At 45.9% G+C, this 26,902-nt stretch overlaps 1 protein-coding gene across 12 annotated transcripts in view; it reads left to right on the top strand.

The window, feature by feature from the left end:
• The window catches only part of MBNL3 (muscleblind like splicing regulator 3), a 94,526-nt gene that overhangs the window by 33,209 nt on the left and 34,415 nt on the right, over positions 1 to 26,902 (top strand). For 10 of the 12 annotated variants that reach the window (XR_006016268.1, XR_006016267.1, XR_006016269.1 and 7 more), the window contains exon 2: positions 709 to 1,713. The exons of the other annotated variants lie outside the window; for them this stretch is intronic. Coding sequence is in view for 7 of the 10 variants with exons in the window: in XM_042029129.1 (XP_041885063.1) it covers positions 1,540 to 1,713 (174 nt within the window). In the remaining 3 variants the exon portion in view is untranslated. The remainder of the gene's footprint in view (positions 1 to 708; positions 1,714 to 26,902) is intronic. 12 annotated transcript variants of the gene reach the window in all.

Raw genomic sequence — 26,902 nt, 5'->3', positions numbered from 1 at the left:
GTGGAAAATTACAGCTGTGAGCAATGAGTTAATTTTTTCCGTGTGTGTGCGGCTTAGGTTTCCCTGGCAGATTTGCTCTTAGTGTTGTAGGCTCTGAATCCATAGAGGAGTGGCTGTGAACCAGTCGTTTGTCTTCATGTGCCATCGCAGGAGCAGCCCTGCGCTGGAGAAGGGTTTAATGGAACACCTTGAAGTGCGGAGGGGTGTAGGGCTGAGTTGTAGCCTTGTATATATGAAAGCCACCTTCCTGCCTGAACGCTTCCTACCCCTGAAGAGGGGGTGGGTTAGTTAATGTGAATTTAAAAAAAAAACAACCAAACAAAAAAAAACCAACTGAAGAGCAAAATATTCCCCCGTAGTCTGGAAGGGCCTGGGGGGTGCAGCCCCCGCCGCTGTCCCGGAGGTTGGGCTGTCCTCTCCTCTCTCGGCCTGTCCGGGCGGGGCCCGGGGGTCCCGCAGGCTCCCGGAGGGTCCCGGGGCTGCGGCGTGCGGCGGGCACCCACCGGGGCAGTATGAAACGGTGTCTTGTATTGGTCGGCTGCCCGCGGGTGCTGCTGTAACGGCAAGCGCCATTGGCCGGCGCCGCCTCCCATGCGCAGCGCGGCGCGGGCAGTGCCCCCGTGCCCGCAATGGCCGCCGGCGCCGCCCCGCGCCCGCCCGAGCGGGGCCGCAGGCTCCTGGCTGATTCTATTTCTCTTTTTCCTGCAGGTTGCTGAAAAGTGCCTTTCCTGAAGCCACCGCTGCTTGGATTTCTGTCTAGGGCTGCCTCTCTCTGCCCCTCGCGCCCCTCTCTGTTTAATTCGGCGTTGCTTGCGGTCCGTGCCCTGACGGCGGCTCCTCCAGCCTTGCCCTTTTTTTTTTTTTTTTTTTTTTGCTCCCCATTTACACGCAGTTTGCTCAGCCATTTTATTTTTTTCCTTCCCCTGACTATGTAGCAAATATTTAAAAGAAAAGAAAGAGGAGAAAAAACATCAGGTATCCTTTTGCCTGTTTTGATGCTCATGAACCATAATTTTTAGAAGCAAGAAATAGAAGGAAAAAAACACCAAGCCCGAAGTTTTCTCCCCAAGGACCGAGACCGTTCCACAAACTGAAGTGCTGCCAGCAGCATATGCTTTTTGCAAGAATCATTGAAACCATTAACTGGAGAGCACAGAATTCTTTTGAAAATCTGCCAGTTATTTGCAAGTAACTTTGGCAGTGGCACAAAATATAACACTTGTATTTTAACTTCTACAATTGCACTTTTAGGAGCTGGCCTCTAATTTGATTTTCAGTTGTTCTGATAAGATTTCTATTTTATGATTGGCTTTATGTTTAATTCTTGTTTAAAGAAACACGATTTGACTTAAATGAAAACCTAAGTGCTGATGAATAGGAGTTCTACCAAAGCAACAAGTTAGTTATTTCTTCACGTTTAACTTGAATTCACTTTTTTACCCTTTTTTTAAAAAAAAAAAGAAGAAAAAAGAAGATCAGCAGTAAATATTACCCTGAGGAAGGGTGCGATTGCTTGCATTTTAATTTTTGTTTTTTAATATGGCTGTAAACGTTTCCCTGGTTCGTGATACAAAATGGCTGACGTTAGAAGTGTGTCGAGAGTTTCAGAGAGGGACTTGTTCTCGGTCTGATGCAGAGTGCAAGTTCGCCCATCCATCACGGAGTTGCCATGTGGAAAATGGTCGAGTTATTGCCTGCTTTGACTCCCTAAAGGTGAGGACTGTAACACATGCATTACCTAAGCTTCCTTGCTTTTCCTTCCCTTCCTAGTGGCTCGGTTTGCAGGGGTGTGGGATGTGCAGAACAGCTGTTTATTGCTCTGTGCAGGGAGGATGCTGCTGGTGTGGGATGCAGCTCCTGAAATCTAGGCTGAGTGACATTGGGTGCGATTTGCCTGGAGTGCCAGGCATTGCAGGGAGAGAGGATTTTACCCAGGGCATTTTTCAGTGGTAGCTCAGGTCTGATATAGCTGTCCCTGAAATAGAGAACACGGGTTGTGGGCAGCAAATGAAATAAGAAGAGTAGAGAGAACTGAAACCCAGTGTTTGAGTGTCCAGATCACATCAGCTGTGCATTTGGTGCAGGGATCTGAAATGTGCTTTTAATGAGCAGAAATGAAAGCAGCATTTTAAGATAATGAATCAGCTTTACATGTATTTCCTGAAGACAGAGTTGCAAAAGCCACTCTAACACTGTCCTGTAGATGAGGACCAGCCAAAATAATTGGAGAACAACTTTTCCAGAAATGGCCATTGGGAAAATGCTTTCTGTGAGGAACACACAAACTCGATGGCTCTGCCAGGCCTGTTGGAGCAATGGCTGAGCCCTGTGGTTGGTGCTAATCCTTGCAGAGTCGATTTTGGAGGCAGTTAATGGCTCTTGGATGCTTGTCCCTGCTGGAGCTCCAGGGGTTTCTTTCAAAAATACCAAAGACCTGGGCTGTGAGTCACGGTGAGGAGTGGGGCATGCTTACAGGAGGGGGATGTTGGTATCTCTTTCTGGCCTCCCTTCACCATGGTTCTTGGGAAAGGAACATCCACTTTTTTTTTCTTTTACCCAAATGTATGGCTTCTCAAAAGTATTTTTACTGAGACCATATGGGCAACTGGTAGCAAATGAGAATTTTTGAGATTGTGTTTAATGTTTTGACCAGAGTAATTAACCTGTTAAAATTTGTAGAAAGAGTCTGGAAAATTTTATAATCTTAGAAGTTTTCTCTTGAACTTCAACTGTTACTTGAAAAGATTTGGATTTATTTTTATGAGCATAATGAGTTACAGAACTGGTAGAATTATATATGCAGAGATTCAGACCAGGACTGGATCTGGACTAAGACTGGATTTCCCATTTTGTTCCTGTTAGTGGCTTCTTCAAGTTTTCACTTCTGTTCTCTTTTTCCAAGAAGCTCAAGTTTTCTGTTTGCGTTAGGTTTTCTCTTTTTAATCTGATTATATGCAATGACTCTCTTAGTTTTACGGTGACTTTCAAATGTTCATTTACATTGCTGGTTTGCTCTCAGTGAGAGACAAACAATTTTTTTATAGAAGGGGAAAAAAACCCTTGTTTTTTATGCTCTTGAAACTTCTGAATTGTAGCAAGTGGCAATGCAGATACTTTTAATGAGGAGATTAATATGTTCGTATTTTATAGTGTTTGTTTGTGAATGGAAAGGAGGGCTGTCATGTTACGGAGGGTAGTTTTGTGCCCCTTGCTGGTGTTTGCAGCATCTTGGGGAGGTGTCTCTGTGCAGCCACCCAGCTTGGCTGGGCTCTGAGCTGTGCTGTCACCTGGTGTGTGACACTTCCCCACGTGTGTTGTTGGCAGTGCAGTTCCTGCAGCAGAACCAGGCTCTCTATGCCAGCCCCTCTCTGCACAACTGGGGCTGGGAGGACGTGCAGGACCAAGTCCATGGGCAGCTGGGGTTCAAATCCCACCCACTGGTATGAGCAACCCCTTTTCCCACTTCAGCAGTGGGGATGGGGTGGGAACACCATGTTAAGAAAACAAACAAACAAACAAAAAACAGTGGAAGGAGTAGGGTGTGATCTTGTACAGCTCGGGGTGTTTCCGGTGTAACTGGCTGTTAAATAATGTCCTTGTTGCAGTTTCCTGTTGACACAGTAGCAGATGCCCAGTATGTGCTGGTTAAGTGGTCTGAATTTTCCAGGGAAGAGGTTTTTTGGACTTAGGGTAGCCTCATGGAGGGCTGACAACTCTGTCTTTGGGAAGTACTTGAGGAGAGCACTTGGCCAAGGGTTGGTGATGGGGCTGTTTCTACACCCCTCTTTGCAGACAAGAAAGTGGGTCTTGGAGCACTTTCTTCAGACCCGTGGATTCAGCAGCTCTCAGTGGACAGAACCCTGTTTCCCTATGCCATGGAGGGCTGTGGTCCCCAACGCTGCAGCCTGTGTGTGTGTGTGTGTGTGTGTTTGTCTAACGCCGTGCATTTCCCAATGGCGATAACCCCCTGGGGACTAAACCCTCAAACAGTGGTCATTCTGTTCCTGGCCAGAGCTGAACTTGCAAAGCCTTGTTTGCAGTGGTCTTAGGGGCTCATGGCTGTAAGGGTAGCCACCCTCACCGGTGACCAGAGAGATATTGCATTCTCAGACCTGTTAAGAGGCTTTTCATGCCCATCCTGTGGACGTCTTTGTACCCAACAACTGTGGAACACTGACCCTCTCCTTCTGAGCGCTCAATAGCTGCTTAGTGCTCCCTTGTCTTTTCACGCCCTGCATTAGCAGAACATCTGTGTTGCTTTGTTGGCGGCAGGATATAGGATGCTTGCGGCTAATAAGTTTTCTCGTTGTTTTGCAGCTGCCCAGGGCTTTGTTCAGACGTTGCTTATCTGCATCCATTGTGTGCTGATGTTGCTTGTTTTTTTTTTTTTCTCAGAGACCTCTTAAGCTTGAACAATGCCTTCATACAGGAACTTCTGATAACCTAGCAAACAATAGTTTCACCTCACTGGTCAGGTCATGTGCAGCATCCATACGCTTACTGCATCCCCCTTTTTCCCTTTTTTCCCCTCAATCTCCTATAGCAGTTCTACACCTGTTTCGGTGGAAAAAGCAGTAACACTTCCAGAAGCAGTCAGACTGCCTCAGTGTCGGTTGTTTCATGGGTGACTGTGTGCTACCTGTAATCTTGTGAAGAACACACAGGACTCCTTGAAGCTAATAGGGGCCCTCACTGATGCTCAGGTGGTGTTCACCAGAAAAAGCTCTGCAGGGACATTGCGTATTGTGCAATGCTTTGGTTGTGAAATATCTGGTCTTGATTAGGTTGAAAGTGCAGGATCTTGCTGTCCTGAGCTGTGTTTCTTCGAATGGGTAGTTTGCACATTTGTAGGCAGTAGAAGGAACCTTTCTTAAGCAGATTGATATAAAACTTAAAAATAGTTCCTTGCAAGAAGCTGCAATTTGAATCCGATGCCAAGAGAGCTCTCACTCTACTTGTGCATTCCTCCTTATTATTCTGGAAGCAGTGTTCTCTGAATTAATTTGCTTGAATGGCAGGAAAGGCTGCACTGCTTGATTGCAGGGCAATCCAGAGGCACAAGAGCCAGCTGTGCTGGGCCACCCTGCTTCCAGAAGTGGCCATAACAGCTGCTGGTCAGTGGCCGGTGCTCTCTGGTACCTCCTAGGCAGGTCCTGTGGCACCTCAGAGACATTCTGAGCAAAGGAGAGGGATATCATATCATCCCTGTAAACTCGTGTGGCCTTAGGGTTTGTTCATTGCTTCTCTCCCAGGCTCAGTGTGCACTGTCCCATGCAGAGCCAGTGCGTTTTGTAAGGATCAGAACATGGTTTGCTGGCTCATGGCAATTCCGACAGAGGTTTGTTTTGGCACTTTGGTGGGCTGTTCATCAAGTCATTAACTTTCCTATTCAGGCTGGATCCGGAGGGCAGGATATGAGCTTGTCCGACTCTTAGTTCCTGGCCAGCAAGTCATTGGTTGTGTTTTCAGTTTCTGATGTTGTGAGGAAGGAAAAAAAGCATCATCTTTCGTCACTACTGGAGCAGAGAGCTGAGAGATGAGGCATTAGGAGATGGTGACATATTATATAAAAATATGTAGGTAATGTACATCAGGTGTTCACAGAGGCTTTGATTTATACTGCTCACAGTTTGGGTATCTGCACTGAGGATTTGTGATTTAAAAAAAATTTATGAACGCAGCTTTGTGAGGTGTGGGCTGGGTTTTTTTGCTGTTTAAGTGTTTTAAAATTTTCTTTATGAATGTTAATGCGAATTGAAGCTTCAAAGAGCATTTTGAGATGGAAAATAGTGGGGTGAAAAATTTCAGTAATATGAATTTTGACTCTGGGAGGTCTAATGTAAAAAATGTTGTTAAACTATCACGTTTCAAAGCAGTACTCTATTAAAAAAAGGTGAAAATTTTCTGTGAACAGGCATAAAAAGGAGTTACAAGTAGTTTTGTCTAAATTGCCTATTTTCTGAAAGAAGTGTTATTCTTTGGTAATAATATTCAAAGCCCCATGGCAATCTAAAAAGTTCACACTGCTTGGGCAATAGATGTACTGTATGATCTTGAAACTGATGTCCCTGAGGCCATTCCTCACAGTTTTCATGCTAATTTGTACCTGGTTTATGCTGACTTGACTAGAATTATTTCTGTTACTGGTTGGCAATCAAATCTATTTTTTAAAAATTTAAATAAACGCCAAACTAGGAAACAACTGAAAACACCCACTAAACTTAGCATATGGTTACACTTTTAGAGAGGAAGAAGAAAGCAAACAAAGCCATAGTGATATTTTTGGAGACATTCTGACTGCATGTCTCAGCTCAGTGTAATGGAGATGGAAATATTCCACATGAAGAGTGTTGAGCCAAGTCACCTGTGTAACAAACATCCACTTTTCCTTGGTCATTAAGTCACTTACCTGTGTGGCAACAGTAGATTTACAGCAGAATTCTGTCCACTCTGGATGCTTGTGTGTCTTATGGCATGTTATAAGTGCTTTTTAGAACTACCAAATCAAACATCTTAAAGTGGGGAAAAATGTATTTAGACTCAATTTTATTTATAAAAACTGTTAATACTGTATTTCTCTGTCTTCTCTGTTAATTTCTGTATTTCTCTTTGTATTTCTCTCTGAAATAAATTGGTATTTCAAGGAGAATAGAGAGCTTGTGGGGGAAAAATAATTTAGGCCTGGTCCCTTCTTGTCTATAGATTACAACAAGCTTCATGTTTTCACAGCTTAATTTAATTGGCACACATGCTGTCTATACTCTCTGTAGTGTCTTCAGAAGTTTTTGGCACATCTGTGGGATGGAGAGCACTGATGGAGAAGCTTACCTGGCACTGCATGTGGCTGAGCATCTCCTAGGCCTGCCCCGGTGTCTGAACTGCAGATGCTCTCTGTGGGGTCAAGGCTGGTTACTTGAAGGTCATGTGTGACCCTCTCTAGTCATGTTCAGCTTTCCAGGGAAAGGATACACCTTGTTTCTTTAATCTGTCTAGCTGATCTTTCTGTGCAACAGAGGTCTGTGCACAGCCTGTTTGATTTGTTTAGTGTTATCCAATGGTTTCTCTGATGGCCCAGTAGTCTCACTTCATTTATCTGTGACTTTTTGACAGCTGAACCGTGACAGATGAGCACTGGTGGGCTTTGCAGTTGTGGTTTAAAAGATTGCTGCTCTGAGCTGTCCCCTTGCTTCTCTGTTGCAGGTTGCTGCCGCTGTGGCAGGGTTAGCAGGAGGACAGAGCGCTTCAGGCAATGAATACAAAGTCCAGCAGCTAGAATTCCCTTGGTCGTGGCTCTCTGCAGAGCTGCTGGGTGATGAATGTGTGTAATTGGAAACAGGCTGGTGTTACCTGGTGACTGTGCTGCAAGGACACCAGTAGACAGGGAGGGAGATTCAGGAAGGTCTTGTTCATTGCCAGCCATTTGCAAAGATGTAGTGCAAGAGTCCTTGACAGGAATTCTTGTCTGTGCTCTAAAGCAAGCAGGTGATCTTTGAGGTGTGTTATGGAGGGCAAAGAGGTTGGCCTTGTCCTTATCTCTACTGGGTCTTTCTGTAGCTGAGCAGCCTCAGCAGGGAACACTACCTGGGCCTTTACATTTACAAAGACTTGCGCTTTGTGAAACTTGGTGTTGTCCGTGGTAACATTGCAAGAAAGGTGAGATGTCTGTAGATTTCCTGGTGCACAGTCTAGTTCTGGTGCCACCCTGGAAGGATGCTCTCTTCTTAGCTCATTGCTTGTACTCCTGCTGAGGGTGCATATTTGGTGACTGGGTATTTGCTGTGCAAATAGACCCTACGTTTCTCCTGAGGGCTTGCCCACACAGGAGCAGCAGATCCCTTTGCTGTTGCCTGTGTGTGAGTGCCAGTCTCATGTGTGGTGTCTCTGGGACAGGTTCAAGAGGCTGGCAGAGGTGTAGGCATAGGTTGGCACATTGGGAGGCACTCCCAGTGCAAGGAGCAAGCACAGAACACCATCCTTGTCTGTCTTCTTGCATCTGATTAATTTATTTAAGCTTTTCCTTGGGCCTCAGATTTGTGTGCTTTTCCCCTTGTACATGCTGGAAAGCAGAGCTGTGCCCACAAACTGGTCCTGAGACCACATTTTGGAGGCCAGCCTCTTCAGGGAGGTGGGCCAAACACATTCAGCAGTGGGGTTTTGCTGCCAGCCTTGCCTCTCCTTTCCTCACCAGCCAGCCCTGGCAATGCAGGGCCTCTGCTCCTCTGCAGCTCATGTTGCTTCCTTCTTCTCCCTGTGGTGTGAGCAAACCACCCACCTCAAAGGGTAAAGCCAGCAGCATTTACATTATTAATATTAGCCAAGAGTAACCTTGGGCTTCTGGTTGGGAAGATGATGGTAAAGTGCTGACTGCTGCTCACACTTGCCTGAAAATGCAGGAGATAAATTCTTTTGGGATGTGACTCTAAACCCTTCTGAGCTTCTGTGTGTACTTAAGCAGATACATTTTGAAACCTTTTATGGGCATATTGCAATGTTCCACTGGTCGTGGTATGGCACCTCCTGCTTCTGAAGCTTGCTTTCCCATTTTAAGGGCAAAGCCCTCCAGACCAAGATTCCGGTTCTGTAAAATACTTAAGCCTGATTTTAAGTGCTCTGTAGAGTTCTTGCGGGCAGCAGAGAGCTCCTTGTGCTGGAGTGAGCTGTTGCACCAGGTTTTGAGCCTGGGAAGTGGTCTTCTCAGCCAGTCTCTAAAGGGGGAGAGCTGCCCAGTGATAATTTCCTCTGCCACCTTTGGCTTTTGGGAGTTTCTTTGCACGCACATCTTGAGTTTGCAGCTGGGATCTGCAAGCACAAGCTCCATACCTGTGACCTAGCACAACAGCAGGGGGATACTCTGTGAGCCCCAGGGTCTTCCTCTGCACAGGGAGGAGGGAGATGAGGTGCTGCGCCCAGATAGCAAGTGTCTCCGATTGCGTTTACCCCTGCTTGCTGTGAGTCAGAATTGGCCAAGGGAGCACAAAGGATGGGTGTGTGCGTACTGTGAGCTCTGGCACCTCACACGATGCCATGTTGCAAAATGTGGCACTGACAAATTCTTCTAGGGAAGAAGTTCAAGCATTACATCTTCCAGCCCTGATGTGTAGCAGTAGCTAACACTGGGATTGAAATAGAAACACCAAACCTACATGTCTCTGTGCCTGGACAGAGTCTGGCAAAGACGTCACTGTGATGTCCTGTCTTGCTGCAGTGCTGGTGAAGCTACCTAGGGACTTCTCATGCTCCTGATTGCATTAGGCCTGCAAAACAAGCTGGGGGGAAGGTGGTGAAAGATGCCTTCAAGGGGAGTGACTGAATGAGTGTGTGGAGTTGGTGGATTTCTTCAGTGGCATAGCATCAGTTTGATGTAATCCCTTAGCTGACAATAGCTTTCTGTCACTTGGTTCACCCTTCTGAAGGAGGGTGCAGTAACATGCTTTTATGTAATTGAGCTGTTTGAAAGCTTTAAAACAAATATAAACAAGATGTGCCAGGCTTTTTGGAGAGCCCATCGTCTGACATCTCCCACAGAGCATTTCAATAAGTGGTTAGATTTCCAAGTGAGGAGCTGAGCTCTTTGAAAATCTGCCCCTATAAATATTGTTTTGCTGGTATTAAAATAAATGCTTTGAAGACCTTGGGTGAATGTTGCCCATACAGGCGCAGTTTTACTTCTGGCTTATTAATACTGTTTTATTGCTATTCATAAAACAGTAGGGATCCAGGCACTGACCCCCTTCCTCACCCCCATATAGTCCTCATGCCATGTCTGGTGACAGTCTTTTGATTAGAGGAAAGGCCAAGGATTTGGAAAACCAGCTTTTAGAGCCTTGTGATGATGCAGACTGCTTCAAAGTGTTGTAATGTCAGTCTCTGTGCCTAATTGCACTTTTTGACCCCACAGGAGCAGTAAAAAAAAATAAAAAGTATTTTAAGGCTGAGTGTAGCTGAGCTGCTGTAGTAGCAGGACTCTAGGTGTTTTAGACAGGTGTCCTAACTGAGTAAGCGTTTCAAACCCTGGCTCCTTCCAAAGGAGTATCTATCAAACGTGCTTAGTTCTGTAAGCTTACCTGCCTGTTAGGAAAGCCCCCTCTTCTGTAATGGCAATGAAAATATTCAGCTAAATCATAGCTAATGCATTAGGATAGTAAAATCTTTCCGCTGTCCACACAGTAGAAAGTACATGGCACAAAAGTAATGCTGATCTCTTGGAAGCCCTAGGCTTTACATCTGGCTCTCTGAACCTCTGGTTAGTGTTTGGCCTTGGTTTAGGATTTCAGTGACATGGTTACTCGGTGTCCACACTGTCAGAGGAGCTGGATGCTGGAGTGAGGATTATTAACCACTAACTGTGTTTTTACTTCCTCTATCTGAAGCCAGCACTTGGGAATGGCTCAGTGCTGTTCTCTGCATACTTAAGCTCCAAGCTGGAAAGCTGAGACCTGGAGGTGCCTTTCTGCAACATTTAGCTTAAAGCTGTAAGGAAGAATCATATTCCTGAGAGGGCACAATTGGCTTGCTGGGACATGAGCATAGTCAAATCGAGCAATAACCCACGTTTGTAATGAAATGTTACGGCAGATGGCCCACTTACAATGCAGGATATTATTAGAACCATGATCAGTGCTAATAAGGTCATTGGCGGTGGGGGAGGAGGTCAGTGTCTGACTTTGTTTGGAAGGTGGCAGCCTGTGCTCTGGGAAGGAGTTTTCCTCTTACAGTAGTGGAATGTGAATGTTTAAAACAAGCTACTTTGTGTATTAATCTGTCTGCTTAGTAGAGAGAAAGACCCACCACCCAGTCCAGCATAACTGCTGTGTGGGTGCTGCTGGCCCCCACCCCTTGCTGAGGTAGGTGCACAGAGCACCATTAACAAGAGAGGCAAATTCTGCTTAAATTAACAGTCCTGGGAATGGGAACCAGCAGCAGTTTAGCTGGTACTCCAGAATGGGTATGGTATCACAGTTCATTGCCCTGGTGAGTGGTCTCCGAATTCTGTCTTGCTTCTGACCATGCTCTGCATTAACACAGCACTAACTTTTAGCTGTTCTCCTACACTGGTGTCAGAAAAAAATCCAAAGCAACTACTACAGATTGTTGGAATCCAGCTGAGTTGCATGAATGGTGTCCACATCTCTGCCCAGCAGTACCCACACCAGGTTCTGATGGGGATTTAGGCCAGTAGCTTGAAACATGGTGCTTTAACTCTGTCTCATTACTTCTTCTTTGCCTTATCAACTCTGAGGTGCTGTGATCAGCTCTGGGTGAATAGTGAGAGGAGACAGCTCTTAAACAGAGGGGCATTTGGGAGTATCTGGGGATGCAGAGGTGGCCAGGGCAGCACCAACACGGTGGAGTTGCAGCCAGCGTGCCTGAGAGCGCAGCCATCATGACAGTGCTTCCCTAAGTCCCTGTTATCCGCAGGGGCACGGCTGGTGCTGGGAACAGTCACACGGAGATTAGGTCCTTAAAGAGCCCTGCTTCAACCGAGCAGAGTTTGAATACAAAACGTCAGCATGTAATCCCAATGGTGTTGGCCGATCCCACTGATCTATGTTTCTTCCTCCTGCTGTCCATTTCTGAAGGATCAGAGCATGGGTAAGGCTTGTGGCCATTTCAAGGCTGCTTGATCCCAAATGGTTGGTTCGTGCAGTGTTGTGCTGCATGCACTGCTTGGGCTCTGCTCCCAAAGTCCCTTCCACGTGATGCTGCAGATAGCAAACCCAGGATGAGTTTGCCAGGAGAAAGCAAGAGCCTCATGGGGTTGGACATTTCAGCCCATGCAGTAGCACTTTAGTGCTCAGAGTGGTGGGAAGTTGAAAGCCAGACATATATAGATTAACCTTTAAGGAGGGCTTTGCCATGGCAGAGATGATGGTGTTTTAGGTCAGCTGTAGGAAGGACAGCTCTTTCCTCACTGTGAGGGAATCTTGTTTCATAAACCAGCAAACTTTCAAGACAGAGAGTTTTCTTTGGAGGGAATGTTGCTCCTTCCTAAACATTGTAGGGGAAGGTGTTAAAAGATGCTCCTGCTAATGCAGAAACCCTCCAAATCTTGCTCCAATGGTGCAAGACTTGCAGCCTTATTCTAATGCCCTGTTTCTTCTTTCTGCTCCATTTCCTCCTCCCCTCTGGGCCTATTTGTCTCCAAGCCCTCCTGCAGCTCCCCTGTCCTCTTTGTCCCTGTTGTGGTGTCTGCAGGGACTGTACAAGGCAGCCCAGGAAGTCTCTTGCTCTCCTCTCCTATTTCTTCAGCAGTCATTGTTATTTCTCAGTGCATCTGGTGCCCTTGTAGATGAAGAGGTAATCACGGTTACCTCCCCTGAAGATTTTGACTCCCTGCTGTGTCCGTCCTGTTGCCTGTAAAACCTCGATGATGTGCGGCAGGGTAGGAGCCGGAGCAAGGCAGGCAGGCTGAGTGACTCTGGTGCTTGGAGCTGGAAAGCCATGAGGGTTGATAAAAGCAAGACAGGGATGTCTGAAACCTTCTCCGAGCTGCAAGGGATGACCTCGAGGGAAGGAGGTGGGGGTGACTCTGGGGAGGAGCAGTGCAGCTCCCCAAGCCACTTTCCCATAGGACTGGGAAGGTCGGGGATGTGGCAGGGACCCTGGCTACCTATCACTGCCAGTTCTATCAGCATCTGCTGGCTGGCACGTCACAGCAGGGTGTGGATTACCTCGCACAGCCCTGGTCATGCTTGTCACCAGAGCCCACTCAAACTGCTCTGCACCATCCTTCGGCGAGTTGGGGGTGGGGGGAGTCCTTTGGGGGCTGAGAGACAAATGGGCAGTGTAGGAAATCGCGTCTCCCACAGGGCAGGATCACTTTTAGCTGGCAATGCAGAGGTTGGACCAGCAGGCTGCCGGGAGGGAGAAGCTCAGGAGGCATCAAGGGCATCACAGCTGCAGCAGCCCAGCACAGAGCAACTGGAATGCAAGTCTGGGTGTTGCTGAGGCTTCCCTAGCTGCCTGGGGTTTTTCCACCAAGTCTGGTGTATTTAGACTGAAAACTCTTCAGGCTGGGACTGTCTCATTTTGTGTTTGGGTAGTAATTGGAGCAGCACCCTGAGCTGTAGCATTGGTGAGTATTTGTATTCCCACAGCTAGAAATCCCCTGCTGCGGCCTTGTGCGATAAAGCACAGATTGAATTAAGAGGATTTTCATTGTTTTGTGTTTCTCTGCATGGGTTTTTGAAGAGTTCCCAGTAATATAAAATCTTTAGAAGTCTTTACTTGGAATAGAGCTCACATTAGGTAGGACAAAAACACTACTGAAAACTGGGGTTTTTTTTCTGTTTCGATTGTGCTAATTCTTGGAGAATGAGTTTAAGCATCCTTTCAGTGCTTAGCCAAATCAGGGGAAAAGTGTTAGCACTTTTCTTACTTTGTCCTTCTTGGCCTGTATCAGAGGCACTTGAAGAAAAGTTTGTGCAGGGATTTTTGCTGGAGTCCTATCAGAAGTCCATCTATCTTGGTTTAAAACAGAGCGTTTTTCCAGTGAGTGCTGGAGTGTTTGCTTATGTGGGCACTGGTCCTGCTGCATTCCAGACTTGCTAATGACCCTGGAGCTTCTTTGCAGCTACTCCTCTCACGTGGTGGAGAGACTGCAGATGTCCTCAAGAAAGGTCACTCTTCCTTGCAGAAAAAATCCTCCAATCCCTCCTGCCCCCATCTATATGGGCCCATCTCACCTAAAAGCAAATGAACATTTGCATTCCAGCTGACTCATCCTGACTGTGCCTGGTGAGGGCAGTGAAAGGTCTTTTTCTTGCTGCCCTATTACGAAGGGAATTGTGCTGCATCTGAAGGTGTCTCTTGTCAGTAGCAAAAGCAAAATACTTGAGGTCAGGTGTCTGCTGCCTAAGGAAGTCATGTTGTTTAAGATTGCTTTTTAATAGAAAACAGCCTTCAAAAGGTAACCCTTGCATTCCTCCTCATCTACAAAAGGTTGAGCATCTCAGGCAGTCTTCTCTGCGCTGGTGAATGGGACAAGGATAAGCAGCTCAGGGCAGGAGTTCAGAAAGCAGAGCAGCAGTACAGAAAAACCCCATGGTAATTTGATCAGTTTGCTTTTATGCATCAAGCCTGAATAAGCAAGCACATCCACATGGATATGCTTTAGTTGCTTCTGCCTCCCCCGGCTTTTCTCTTGTGCTCTCAAACAAAAATAAGCGATTCTAGTGGTTATTAAGAACATGAACTCCAAAACACCAAGCAAATGAAAGGAAAGCCCTGATCAGTTCCATACCTATTGGTGAGCTGGGACAGACACACATGCACACATAGGACACATTCTTTTCTTAGCTGTTCTGGCACTTCATACCAGTGCTGCTCAGAGGAGAAATTAGGTCAGGCCAAAAGTTGCATCCTGCAGGAGTAAGTAGATACATCCACCTAACTAGGCATACAGCCTTTTCAGTGTCCTGTCCTACAGCTCTTGTTACATTGAAGGGAACAGATCTCATCAGTGGCTACATGGAATTAACCTCTCAGCAGCTGAAATAATGGTTTCTACAAAATGCATTATCAGTTAATCCCAGTTCCTGGCTTCACGTGGAGAAAGCAGACCACTCTTGCTAGATTTTGGGGTCTTTGGGCTGTACATCAGTGTAGAGACCTGAATTTTGGCTATCTGGGTCAACACTGAATGCAGGGTGAACAGAAAGCCTCCTTGAGCAGTCTGGTTTGCAGTGTCTGTGTTGGCTTACTATTCCTTGGAAGGGTTTGTTACTTGTGTGCTAAGTTAGGGACAAGAGCATGGACCTGCTTTGGCTGAGTGTGGTTGGGAGTGTGAATCTGCGCAGACCCTCACGAGCCTGCATAACAGACTGTGGGAACAGGATCTGTGAGGGCTGTTGTAATTAGAAGAGGTAGAAATTTTGCTCTGTCCAAGGTTCTTGTAATAAATCCATTGTATATTAAAAAGTTTTCAGATGTTGGTGCAGAATTGGGCATCGTGTTCATTGAAGCTGGCTTCCTGTGTGGCACTTGTGACTAATGCATGTGAACTGCACCTAAATATGTCTCCCTAATTGCAGTTTTATCCCAGAATGGTTATTGCCAAATTCTCCTTTTGCCCTTAAAGATGTCAGTGTATTATCTTTGGCATTGTGAGCCCATCATGTTTACCTCCATGGCAAAAGGTTGTTGCCATCACAGCTTGCTATGCTTCTCCATGGGTTCAGCTCCTAACATTTACACTGCTTTAACCTCCCTTTCACCTTGAGATGGTTGCAAATATTGGTCACATATCTGCTTTCTAGTGGCAGGTGCTGCTTAAAGAGCACTTCTGAAGGTGTGTTTTAAGAGAAAAATCCCCTCTATGACTTAAATGTGCATATGTTACTGGTTGTAATAAACAACCCACTTAAATAGATCAGTCTGCAAAAGCTGACCAAGGTGGAATATTTGCCTAGGGCAAGGCAAGCTTTCTTTTTATTTTCGCTTGTTTTTTTTCTTTCTTCCTTTCTCTTCAAACCTTGCTGCCTCCTAGATGGAGGGCTGTGATTCGATGTCACTTGGTCTGAATGTCCTCTTTGGAAGCCAGGGCCTGTGTGAGATGTGTGGTCCTTGCCTGCTGTGCCTAGCAGGCTGCAGGAGCTCTCTTGAAGGTACTTTTTGTATCTGCACCTTTTAATCCTTTGACCAACAGCAAGTTCATTATACTGTGGTCATGAAATGTGAGGCCTGGCATGCACCAGAAAGCTTTGGGGTCCTTGATTGAAGATGAGTGAGAGTGTGTGGAGTTTGTGGCACACAGTCAGCCCATTTCTGGTCTCTTGGTAGCTTCTCGGCAAAGCTAGAGCAGAGGGGAAGTGTGCTGCTGTGCACAAATATGCCTGGCACGTGTAGCTGAAAGAGGAGCATGAGGGCAAAGCTTGGTCTTTGGTGAACTGAACTGTAGCCTGGAAAAGTAGTTGGGGACGTCAGTGGGCCATCAGGGTGAGGAGCAAGGCAAGCTGGCTTTGCTGTCTGCTGTGGGGCAAATCCTAGCCAAGAGCAGAAAGGTGTCCTGTGCCTTGGAACATCAAACCCCTGGCTCTGACAGATGTCGGGGAGCAAATCCTGTGTTGGCAACTGAGGCCATCACCCTCCTGTATTGCTGCATCTGCTGTTGCCCTGAAGTCACCTCCTTTGTTGGTTTAAGCTATTGCACAGAGGGACTGTTGTGTCATGTTCTGACACACCTTGGTGTTCCCACCTGAAGTGTGGAAAGCCGGACTGGCAGAGCCCAGCCACATCCTTCCCTGCTCAGGGTGCTACTGCATCACCCCGTGGCAGCGCCACAGTAAAGGCTGAGGCACATCCTGCACAGTTTTTTTTTTTCCCAAGCTGAAGATTCTCCCTGGAAATTTAGTCCAGATGGAATTAATTTTTTTTAGAAGTTTTTTCATTGTCTTTTGAAAAACAGGGATCTGTTTGTGCCCATTTAGCTGTTGCTTTCTGAGCAAAGCAACAACACAAAAATTGGGCTAATCCTCAGTTGGTAAATGGTTGTATTTTGCCAAGTTCTTAGAAAAACCCAACCAAACCTAGCCACCTCCATATCTTTTTATTTGCAATTTCATTTTGCTTTCCGAAACACAGTGAGAATGAGGTTTTCTCAGCATGACTTTGCCCTCTACAGAACAGGAGGCAGGGTTTGGGTCAGATACTTAGTTATCAATTTCTGCTCTTCCCTATTTGCCTTTTCCCTTGTGTAAACTTGAGGCGTGAGGCTGCTGGAGATGGTCACATGTCCGATATTTGTATTCATGAACACAGTACTTTAACATTTATTCTCCTGGGCTTTAATGTACTTTGCTTGGTTCTATCTATGTGTGGTTTGCCTGCTGCAATTGTAATATTCAACAGACACTGTAGGTAGAGGAAGGTCAGAAGCATCAACTTTCTGTATGACCTTGACAGATTCAGCTGGTGAAAGTTACAGAATTGGATTATGGGATTTACAATGAAAAGATGGTTTAAGGGACAAGAGAAACTGCACTTGCTATTTTCAAATGCTGGCCTGGTGTAGTAGCAATCAGGAGGGACACAATTGAGGGAGATAGAAGGTAGAAGACATATGTGAAGTTTAATTTTGTTTATCTGTGGGGTTTTGTAGTGTTTTTTTAATACAGTACTTGTGCAATATTGTTCCAGAGAGCTGGCATGGGCTTTTTTTGTAATTTATTATAGAAGAAAAATCAATAACTTGCCAGTGTTTCTATCTTCTAGGTAGAATTGATTTTTTTTACTTAGAGATAGTCCCACATTGAAGCCCACAGGAATATTAACATTGCTGGATGTCACCTACTCCACATCCTACTCTGTACATGCAGCAGTCCCAGGGCTAAACATGCTCCTAAATGTGCTCTCTTCACTGGGCACTAAATGCCGCCTTCTGTAATTGTTATCGATCAGTTCCTTCATCAGGTCTGTGGCCAGGCAGGTCTGTTAAGTCTTGTCTTGGAGAGAGACTCCTTTTGATACTGTATTAAGCCTATTTTATTGTGCTTGTAACATTCCTGAACCTAGGAGAGTAGTGGAATCATACTTGGAAAACATTAAAAATGCTCAGTTCAGGAACTCTGAATGATGATACTTCTACTCTGTTTAAACCTCATTTCAAATATGTGGTGGTAACAGACTGATATGGTTCACAAATGTAGCATAATCAAAGTACAAAAGAAAGGAGCTTGATGAAGTCTTTATTCCTGTCTTTTGTGGCATGAGATTGCTGTTATTGGAAGTATTAATCTCTCAGATAAATGTTTTTCTGCTCTGTGGCTCTACAGCTCAGAAAATACACTTTGACAGTGCCATCCATACTCTTTTAATATATATTTATTGGACTTGGTAAACACTGTCCATTGCTTGGAGCAAGCTAAAATGTTCCACAAACCAAAAACATTAAAATCAATACACTTTCTTCATTGAGCATAACAGAGTGTGCCATTAGCCTCAAAGACGACAGCTTGGCAGGGGAACAGAGCTGGAAAGAGTTGTCAAGATGTAAAAATACAATGAAGGAGCTACTGGGCTTTTCCCCAACAAAATAACTGCTCTCAGTTTTTAAGAACCTTCAAGTATAACAAACATCTTGGAATGAAAATCCTGCGTGAAAGCAGGAGGACAGCCATGACCTCTTTGTGGTGTCCTGGGGAAACTCACTGGAACATTGCTGTATTCAGCAATGTGCAAAACTTCACTCACAGCAGCTCTCGGTTCCCTAATTGCCAGGTGAATAAGGATTTGGGAATTTACGCTAGTGCCTGTGGCTGCTTAGAGTCTACTGGAATGCAGTAGTTGCATGTCCCCCCTGTTCCTAATTAAAATATATTTTAAAATGTCAGGGTGATAGTACTTGTTTTAATACTTGAGCTCTATGGTAACAAGCCATCGTTTCTTTCTGGAGATGGATTTGCCTGCTGAGGTCAGTGGTTTGAAGTGATTGGCAATGGCTGTGAGTGGCTGTCACCAGTTAAGGTGCTACCAAAAAGGGAGATGAGGACATAGAAATACTGCTCTCTGCTTTGTTTTTATATCCTGCTCTGGTTTGAGCTGTGAAACAAAAACAAGTATGACAAGCATTTTGAGGCTGCAGATTTTAAGCAAGTCCTAGATAAGCATGTTTGAGTTCCAGCAGAGCACATCTGATCTTGCAAACCCCCCCATCTACGTGCTTTGCACTTTTACACAGACTCTTTGAAAGGGCTGGCGTGTGCAGTAGGGCTTGGCCACGCTGTGCATCTGTTTGTTGCCAGCATTTGCAACTGATCACTCTCTTACCCTGGTGCGAGGGAACCGCTGTGATGTGCTCAGTGTACATTTTTAATATACTAGTGAAATTGTTCAGCTGCTAAACTGTTTGTGCCACGTGGTGGGAAGCGTGTCCCCTGCTAGGGCAAAGTGCTGCTGCCCTTTATATGCCTTTTGGTGGTGACCTGTCCAACTATGCAATAAGTAGATGACCAAAGCCCTGTCAGCTTGGCCATGTGCCATAGGGGTTGGTCATCATGTGTTGGTGGCAAGGGGCAGCTTTCCAGTCCTGTGATGGGAGAGAGCCTTCCAGCACAGCACATCCCCCTGAGCCAGTGGCACACAACACAGCCCCTACAGCCTGATTTGTGTCTGTGGTAGAGGTTGTCTTTCACAGACAAAGGCTGGAAAGACAAAGAGATGGAAGTGTTACGGGTCTTCAGCAGTGTTTGTTCAGCAATCTCCTCAGCTGGCTGTTGGCAGCTTTTTTTCTGGATTTGAATATATTTTGCAAAAATGATGCTGACGTTTTTTACCTTCTGTCCTTCTTTCCATCTTCCCTGCAGAGCAAAAACTTCCCAGGAGAACAGTCACAGGGAGAGGCTGAAGAGCAGCATCAGTATCTTAGAGCTAGGGATTGTTGTGTCTGCTTTCCATTCCTTGTGCATTTTTCTAACTCCCTGGACATAGAGCTAGACCCTACCTGGACTGAAGTGGTTGTGTTTTGCTGACCTGTTCTTTCAAAGTTGCAGAGGGATATAATGCTTTGGGTTTTTTAAGCTCAAACATTGGTTGGCTTTCCAAGGCTCTCCCCCACAGCTGTAGGAAGAGGAAAACTGGGTAGACTGTGTAAAATGCACCAGGGGCAGACTGGGACTGTGCAGAATGTACCAGCCTCCCTTCAGTGGGGTGAACGCAGTGTGTCTGCTTGGTGTGTTCCAAGGGTTTTCAAGCTGCCTTGCACTTGCATGTGCCACTGAGCTTTGCTTTGAGCTCTCAGTTCAAAAGGATCCAAAACTCTTGTTGTAGCTGCCAAATGTCACCTGCTTTCATTTGGAATCATGCAAAACATCAAGGTTCACTCATTTCAGTCAAAGTCAAGTCTAGGCTTGCTCAGAAAAGGCTTGACCTAACATTCATTGAAGCCATAAAGTTCAGTTGCTGTTTTAGTGACAGGCTGCAGCTGCGTTGAGAGTGCTGGGATTGTTGGTAGCCCTGGGAGCTTGTGATAGCTATTCTGGTTTTTCCACTGAAGTTATGTGGAAAGGCAGATCTGACTCTTGTCCTCTGTACCCTGACAAAAGACATGTCCCTGTTCACCTCAACAGTCCTGTGTCAGAGCTGACATGCTGCTGCTGCAGCTCAGAGCATCATTCAGAACAGCATAAAATCTGCAAACAATTCTCGAGTGACTGCAGGGGAGCTGAGTTGGGCCAAAATTTTAGCAGTTTTCTTCTCATCTGTCTGCGCAGGCTCAGGGAGGTGACTCTTTGGACCTAGAGGTGGGAATTTCAAAGTTAGGCAAAACTCATCCTAGAGATGTTGTAAAACTGTGGTTTGTGCTTTTTATGGGCTGTTTGAATTCTATTTCCAGCAAATTCTGTATTCATGACCTGTACTCTTTCTTGGCAAGAACATGCATTTCACAGGCTATGTATCATCCATGGCTGGAAACTACCAGATTAACCTTAACTCTAGCATTTTTATTTCCACACATTGAAATTGAAACTTCTGTATGGTAGGAAGTCTGTGTTGTTTCCTTTGCCTTCGAGGCTGATTGCCATCTAGTAATACTAACTAGAAGATATATTTTACTTTTTCTTTCCAGCTATGATCTATTCACAGCCAGATCCTCACCATAACAGCAGTCTCTGGGCTCTCTGTAAATGGATGTTACACCTGCATTTGAAAAATGTCAGCAGCCAGCTGTGCTGTATTTTTTATTGCTGTTACAAGTAACTTTAGACCACCAACTTCTTTGTACCCAATACTGTATAAGCAGGGCTGCTGGCATAGGAGGGGTGCAGAGTACGGACTCTCCAGAATGCCAACATCTGTCCCAAGAGGAGCAGAAAAAGCAGTAGAACTGGAAACCCTTTGAGATGAGTTATTTCAGAGAGGGAGGATGGAGTGCTGGTGTTATGTTTGGGAGTCTTTGACGCAGCACAAATCCACTTCCAAATAAGACAGGGAACAAAGCAGAGGATAAACTTCTGTGTGACTATCCACAACAGCTTGGAAAACTCAGTTCAGTGGCAGTCTAGAAGGATGTGCTTGGTGCAACTGTTTGGTTTTGTTTTGTTCTGATAGCTTGAATGATGGAATAGAGAGAGTATGCTTAACAAGCGTGCTCTGAGCTGGGAGGAACTACAGATACTCTTTAGAGAACCAGATGTGCAGATAGTCTTGACAGGTTGGAAAAGTAATCCATAAAAAGGCAAGTGAGTTCAGTAAAATCAGTATGAAATAACAGCATTGGACTGAATCAGCTGCCTCATACTGGGTGCAGCATAGCTGGGTCTGGAGTAGTTCTGGAAAAGGCTTGTTGAGAGTGAATCAAAGAATGTTACATTGTTAGTAGGAAAGAAAATGCCATGCAGAGATGTAAAAACAGCAGTGTCGTCTGCAGGACATGTGAAAAAATCTGTGTACCTGCGCAGCCCTGGTCAGGGGTTAGGTAGAGCACAGTGCCCCATGCAGGTACCCACAGCAGCAGGGATTGGGGGAGTAGCCTAAGGAAAAGCTTGGAGACTGTGCTGGGAGAGCTGAAAGAGGACAGTTTGCATAGTCTAGAGCTGAGAGTTTTAAGGAAGGGGGGGTAGATGTGACCACAGCCTTTAAGTATGGGTCCTTCCTCAAGGAGGAAGGGAATATTTCCTGTTCTGGCCTAAACCAGAAGTTTTAGGTTTTTGTTGCAAGTGGAGCAAAACTGCAGTTGAAAATCAGCTGTGAGGAGACTGATGTGTTGGAGTCCCATGTCTGGGAAATACATGAGTAATGGGTACAAAGAAAATTGGTGATCTGAGTGGGCAATGGGGAGATGTATCACTTCACTACATTCGTCTAGACTTGCTTTTTAGGATGCTTTTAGGTGGGCTAACATCCTCCCATGAGAACATATTCAAGCAGTGTTTTGTACATAATTACACTTTAAAACTTCTCTGTAAAAGTTTTTTAAAAAAGAGCTGTTCCAACACTGCTGGGAGGAAAGCATTGCTCTTAAGCAGAAGTTACCTGATGTATTGGGCCAGGGTCAATGTTCATTGGAGGTTGCAAGGTTGCAGTTCTTATTGGCTCAATTGGCAGCATAATTTCTGACATTTCATTAGCCTGTGGAAAGGACTTGCAGATAAGGTGTGTTCAGGGCTGGCTTTGAACTGCAGCGAGTGACAGCTGGGCTGCATGAACACCTATCTGAGAGGTAACACTCGCTAATGATCGGACTGACTTGTCAGATCAGCCTCCTTTGTTTTCTAGTTGAAAACGCCATTTCCATGCTATTTGATGTTGTTTGCCAGTGGAAGGTGTTTGATCCAGCAGTGAGATGGATAGCTATTTCCCTTCCTCCAACGCAGCTCTCTACCTGTGTGGAAAGAGGAGCGTGGTGCAACGTTGGAGGTGGCTGGATAAGCCACACAGGGCACTGGAGATGGTAGGACGTGCCACTCAATCCAGCCGGCATTCCACTTGCTCAGCCCTGGAGCAGGTTGCTTAGGGACAAACGGTAGTGAGCACAAAGCACTTGAATAGAGGTGGTGCACTGGTGGTTTGCTGTCCTGGGAGGGTAACTTTGAAGCTGCAAGTCCTTAGAGGATTGGTGAAGGACTTAAGAGCTTGGGCATTACCAGGTACCAAGTCTACCTCCTCTCTCTTCTTAAAGAGCAGATGTCAGCAGGGGTAGACCTGGAACAGCATGTGCTGCTCAGTATATGTTCTTAGCTGTGCTGCATGGACACGGGGATGCAGCCCTGAGCTTCCCACTTTTTGCCTCCCACTGTTTCAGATCAATTCATGCTCTATGGCAGTTCTGCAGCCTGCCCTGCAAAATGTGGGGCAGACACCATGGTGGTTGAAGTTGTATTGTGTATGAGAAAGCCATGCAAGGTTGTGGCAGGAGCAAGGATCCATGGCCAGGAGAGAGCCTCTATGTGCATGTGGTGAGTGGGATGGAAAGCAGAGAGTGTTTCATGCCTCAGCACTGGAGCGACAGGCACTGAGTAAGCAGGGCCAGCACATCTCTGAATGTGCCTCCCCACTGAGTTCCTCTTGGGGAGGTGGAAATTTGCTGCTTCATGCAGAGAAAAGTTATGTCGACACACTGTGTTTTGGTGCCTGGTTTTGTGCAAAACACGGAAATCCTTTCCTGCCTAGTCTCTTTTCATTCTTTTTGCTGTCAGTCATTGCACATGTCATCAGTGTCTGTGGAAAAGACGGCACAGTCAGGGCACCAACCTTCTGCAGCCTCCAGTGTGTGAAAAGCCGCATTAGCGTGAAGATTTTCACATGAGAACTGCTGATGATTGATGAGACATAGTGTGCAGTGATTAAAACCAGAAATGTGTGTCTGGAACCCCTCACTGGTGTCCGGGATTAAAGAGACCGTAACAAACTGCATTACTGGTGCACACGTGAGCAAGTGTTGGGATTTATGCTGGAAGCCTTGTTTCTGCATCACAGTTCAACTCACTTCAGCAGCCAGGGAGGAGAGAATTTGTGCAACATGCTTAGGAAAGGTTCATCCAACCTGGTGCAGTACCTGGAATGCTCTTATTTTCATCCCTCCAAGCTAGGATGCAGATGACAAGGTGCAAACTGCACACAGCCAGTATAATGCAGGTTTTTCCACTGGATTTCAGTGTGCTGCCATCAGTGCTGCACTCCAAACAGCTGGCTTTGTTGCAGTGCAAGCGCTGTCACGTTAGCTGGTGTCAGATGCCAGCCATTTACAGTATATGCCATCACAGCATGACTTAAGTTGGCAACACATAGTCAATCACATGCCAGCAGCCTACTGTATGGGTGGGGGAGTGTGTGGGAAGAAATGGGGAGAAGATACTCTTATAAAATCCTTTAATGATTTATTTTTAATATCCATTTTTCAAGCCTTGGAAAGTGCAGTCCATATGCTTTTCGCTCCTGGCTGTAGTTGGCAAAGAAGCTGATGAATATGGTCCTTCAGACTCCTTCCACTTTGCGAGGAGCCAGAAAATACAGCTATATTTAGCATGTTACCAAGGCCAGCAGCAGTCTGTTACTGGGTGGTGATTCCCTGGCTGCAGGCTTGTATGCCACCCAGGACCGGGTGGGAATGTGCCTGTCCTGGAGTCAGTACTCAGGCTAAATTGACAGCAGCAAATTTCAAATTTTCAAATTTTACAAGAGGATGGCTGCACTGGTGCCAGCAGGCTCAATGTGCTGCTTTCCAGCACAGATCAGTCACCAGGCCCCTTCCCAACATGTGCAGTGACCACTCCAGGTGCTTTTTGGTGCAACACTCAGCTTGGAGAATGTCTCAGTTGGTCTTCTGTGCACAGCCCTGGAACTGTCCTGTGCCCTATGCTGAGCTTTTGATATGCTGGAGCCACAGTTAGTCCCTGCAGGAAAACTGTGCCTTGTAGCATAAATATGCTCATCTAAAACTTGGGGGCCTGACTCCTGTTGTATTTTCTCACATTGTATTCCTAAGCCACACATGTATAAAGTGGAGTTGTCCTTATCTATCCCCAGCCTGGTATCCACACAGCAGATTTGCTACCGGTTTCCTGTTGCTTTCCCTGCTGTGTTGCAGCTGGTACTGAGGAGTTTAAAATGGCAGTTCCTTTGTCCTTCTGTCGGCTTTTGTAGAGATGAAATTGGTCTTGAAGAGTGTGTGCGTTTCTGGGAAGTACCAAGAACTGTGGGTGTTGTGATGGAAGGGTAGAAGAAAGGCTCACCCCTACCAGTGTTGGAGTTTAGAGGGTACTAGTGGGGCCCATCACTATAGAGCAAGACATCTTCAAAGTTGTTACATAGCAAGATGTCTGAACTGGGAACATTTTGTGTCACTCTGTCACATCATCAGTGCCTAAAATTCGTCTGAGAGATGAACAACTTACTGTGGTGCTGGAGAGGGCAGCTCAACTCAGCTGTGGCTTCCAATATGCCGTGGTGAAACACAGTGGTTGGTGGTGCTCAGGATCAAAATGTTGTGAGGAGGAGTTAGACCAAAGGTATGGGTTTGAATCTGAGTGTAGCAGTGATTCATTTAGTCTTTCTGAGTCCTCGAAGGCCTGACTGACAGCACTTCACAGCCTTTGCTCTCCAGCAGCATCTGCACACCTCTGTCTCTTACAAATACATGTCCTTGAAACCAGTAATACTGTGTGGGCACTGATTTCAGCTTACAGGCTCTGTCTGCAAGACCAAGGCCTCATGCTGTATGGTGGTTTTTTTATTGCTAGTAAAAGAGATCTGTTTGTAGAACCCCCTGTTAGAATTAAACAAATTGGTTTGAGAGGAAACAAAAAAGTAGAACAAAGTTTCACACTAAGCTGGGGTTGCTGGTATCAATGATATTCACAATTTCAGTTGAAATAGCAAAGTCCTTCTCAAGTTGAAGTCGACTGTGTAAGTATTGTTTAGAAAAAATAGTAGTTCTTTTTATCATCTTTTCCATTCCTGCAGTGTAGAAACATCTACACAGATTTATTCTACACAAATTTGGTAGAAATAAGTGTTTTCCCAATCCAAAGCACTTGTGCCAAGTTACAGTCAGGAGAAATTTCTAAGGCTGATGTGTAAGCCCATGGAGGCTGGAGCTTGGAATCAAGCAGCTGCCTAGCCATGGGGACAGCCTGTGGTTCCACGGGGTCGGCTCCCAGTCAGCAGCAGCCCTGCAGAAGCTGTGGAGGCGGGACACTGCAGATATGCTCTGAGGCAGAACCCTGCACTCTTGCTGGGTCCCAGGTGATGGGAAGGGCTGTAGGGAGGCCTGGTCCCGTGCAGCCATGAGAAGGCTCTGCCTAGTGCTGATGAGTGTTCTCCTTGCACAATCATGTGGTTATTTCCGTTGTAGTGGCACTGGGTGTCTGAGCACCAGCCAGCTGCGTTGTGCCATTTTACCCTCACTTCACACAGATGTGAGAAAGTGTCTGGTGACAAAGATTCATGTCCTCAGGGGTGGTGAGCAGTTAATTTACTGCTGGGGATCTGGGGCTGTTGGATTGCTGAGAAGCCAAAACAACAGCATTAAAAAGCCTCTTTCTTTTTGAGTTGGGTTGTTGGGAGCCACTGGGCTCTTTCAGGAGCAGGGCAGAGTTTCATTCCACAAAGCCAGGCTGCTAAAGTTTGGAAGTGGGTTTTTTTCCTGTCCCTCTGGGTGTAGCCCATCACTTCTTGCATTCAATTATTTGCCTTTTGTTTAACTCTGATCTCCTTGGAGCAGATAAGAGAGGAGCCTGTTCCCATGACACATGTCAAACAGCCCCTTTTAAGCTGTAGTCAAACTCTGCAGCCTTCTCCCCAGTGAAGCTGTTGTCTCCGTGTTCCAGTTTGGCCAAATTTAGAAGTACATCCTCTAAGAGAAGGCAGGCTACAACCACCCCTCCCCCACCAGGTTCGGGAAAAAATAAATTTTCCTCGAAGGAAAGGGAAAGAGAAAGAGATAAAAACTATTTATTTAACAAACACCCAGGAAAAGGATAATAATGCTGAATGATAAAACCTCCCGCTCTGCTGAGAGAAACCTGGGGGAAAATTCAGAGTCCTTCTGTAGTCCTCCCTCTCCCTCCTTGGATCTGGGACGGGGTGGTGGGCCCACCTCCAGGGCCAAGGCCTTGGTGGAAAGTCCTTCCAATGTATTCTGATGTTGAAACAGTCCAACAAAGAGAAAAGGAAAAAAAAAACGAAGTCCTAGGAAAACAAAAGTTCAACTCTCTGGAGGAAAGGAGCTGGGGAAAAGAAACTGCCAAAAGCTGGCTGGAAAAGAAAAAGCAAACCGGGTGCTTCCCTCCCCTCTCACTCCCCTGCCGCAGTTGAGAAAAAAAAGTCTCTATCTCTGTGTGACCTTGAACAAGCTGCAAACTGCTTTGAAAAAGTTTTGCTCAGTTTTTTCCTCCCCCCTCTCAGGCTCAGTTTAAAGGCATAGAAAGGCACAAAAATAAATTTCTGGGCATAGGGCAGTGATATG

Source organism: Corvus kubaryi, unplaced genomic scaffold (genome assembly GCF_017639235.1).
Source record: "Corvus kubaryi isolate FWS band 111438036 unplaced genomic scaffold, C.kubaryi_AGA036_p1.0 37322, whole genome shotgun sequence".
Lineage (NCBI taxonomy): Eukaryota > Metazoa > Chordata > Aves > Passeriformes > Corvidae > Corvus > Corvus kubaryi.
This window is presented reverse-complemented; position numbering and strand designations above follow the sequence as displayed.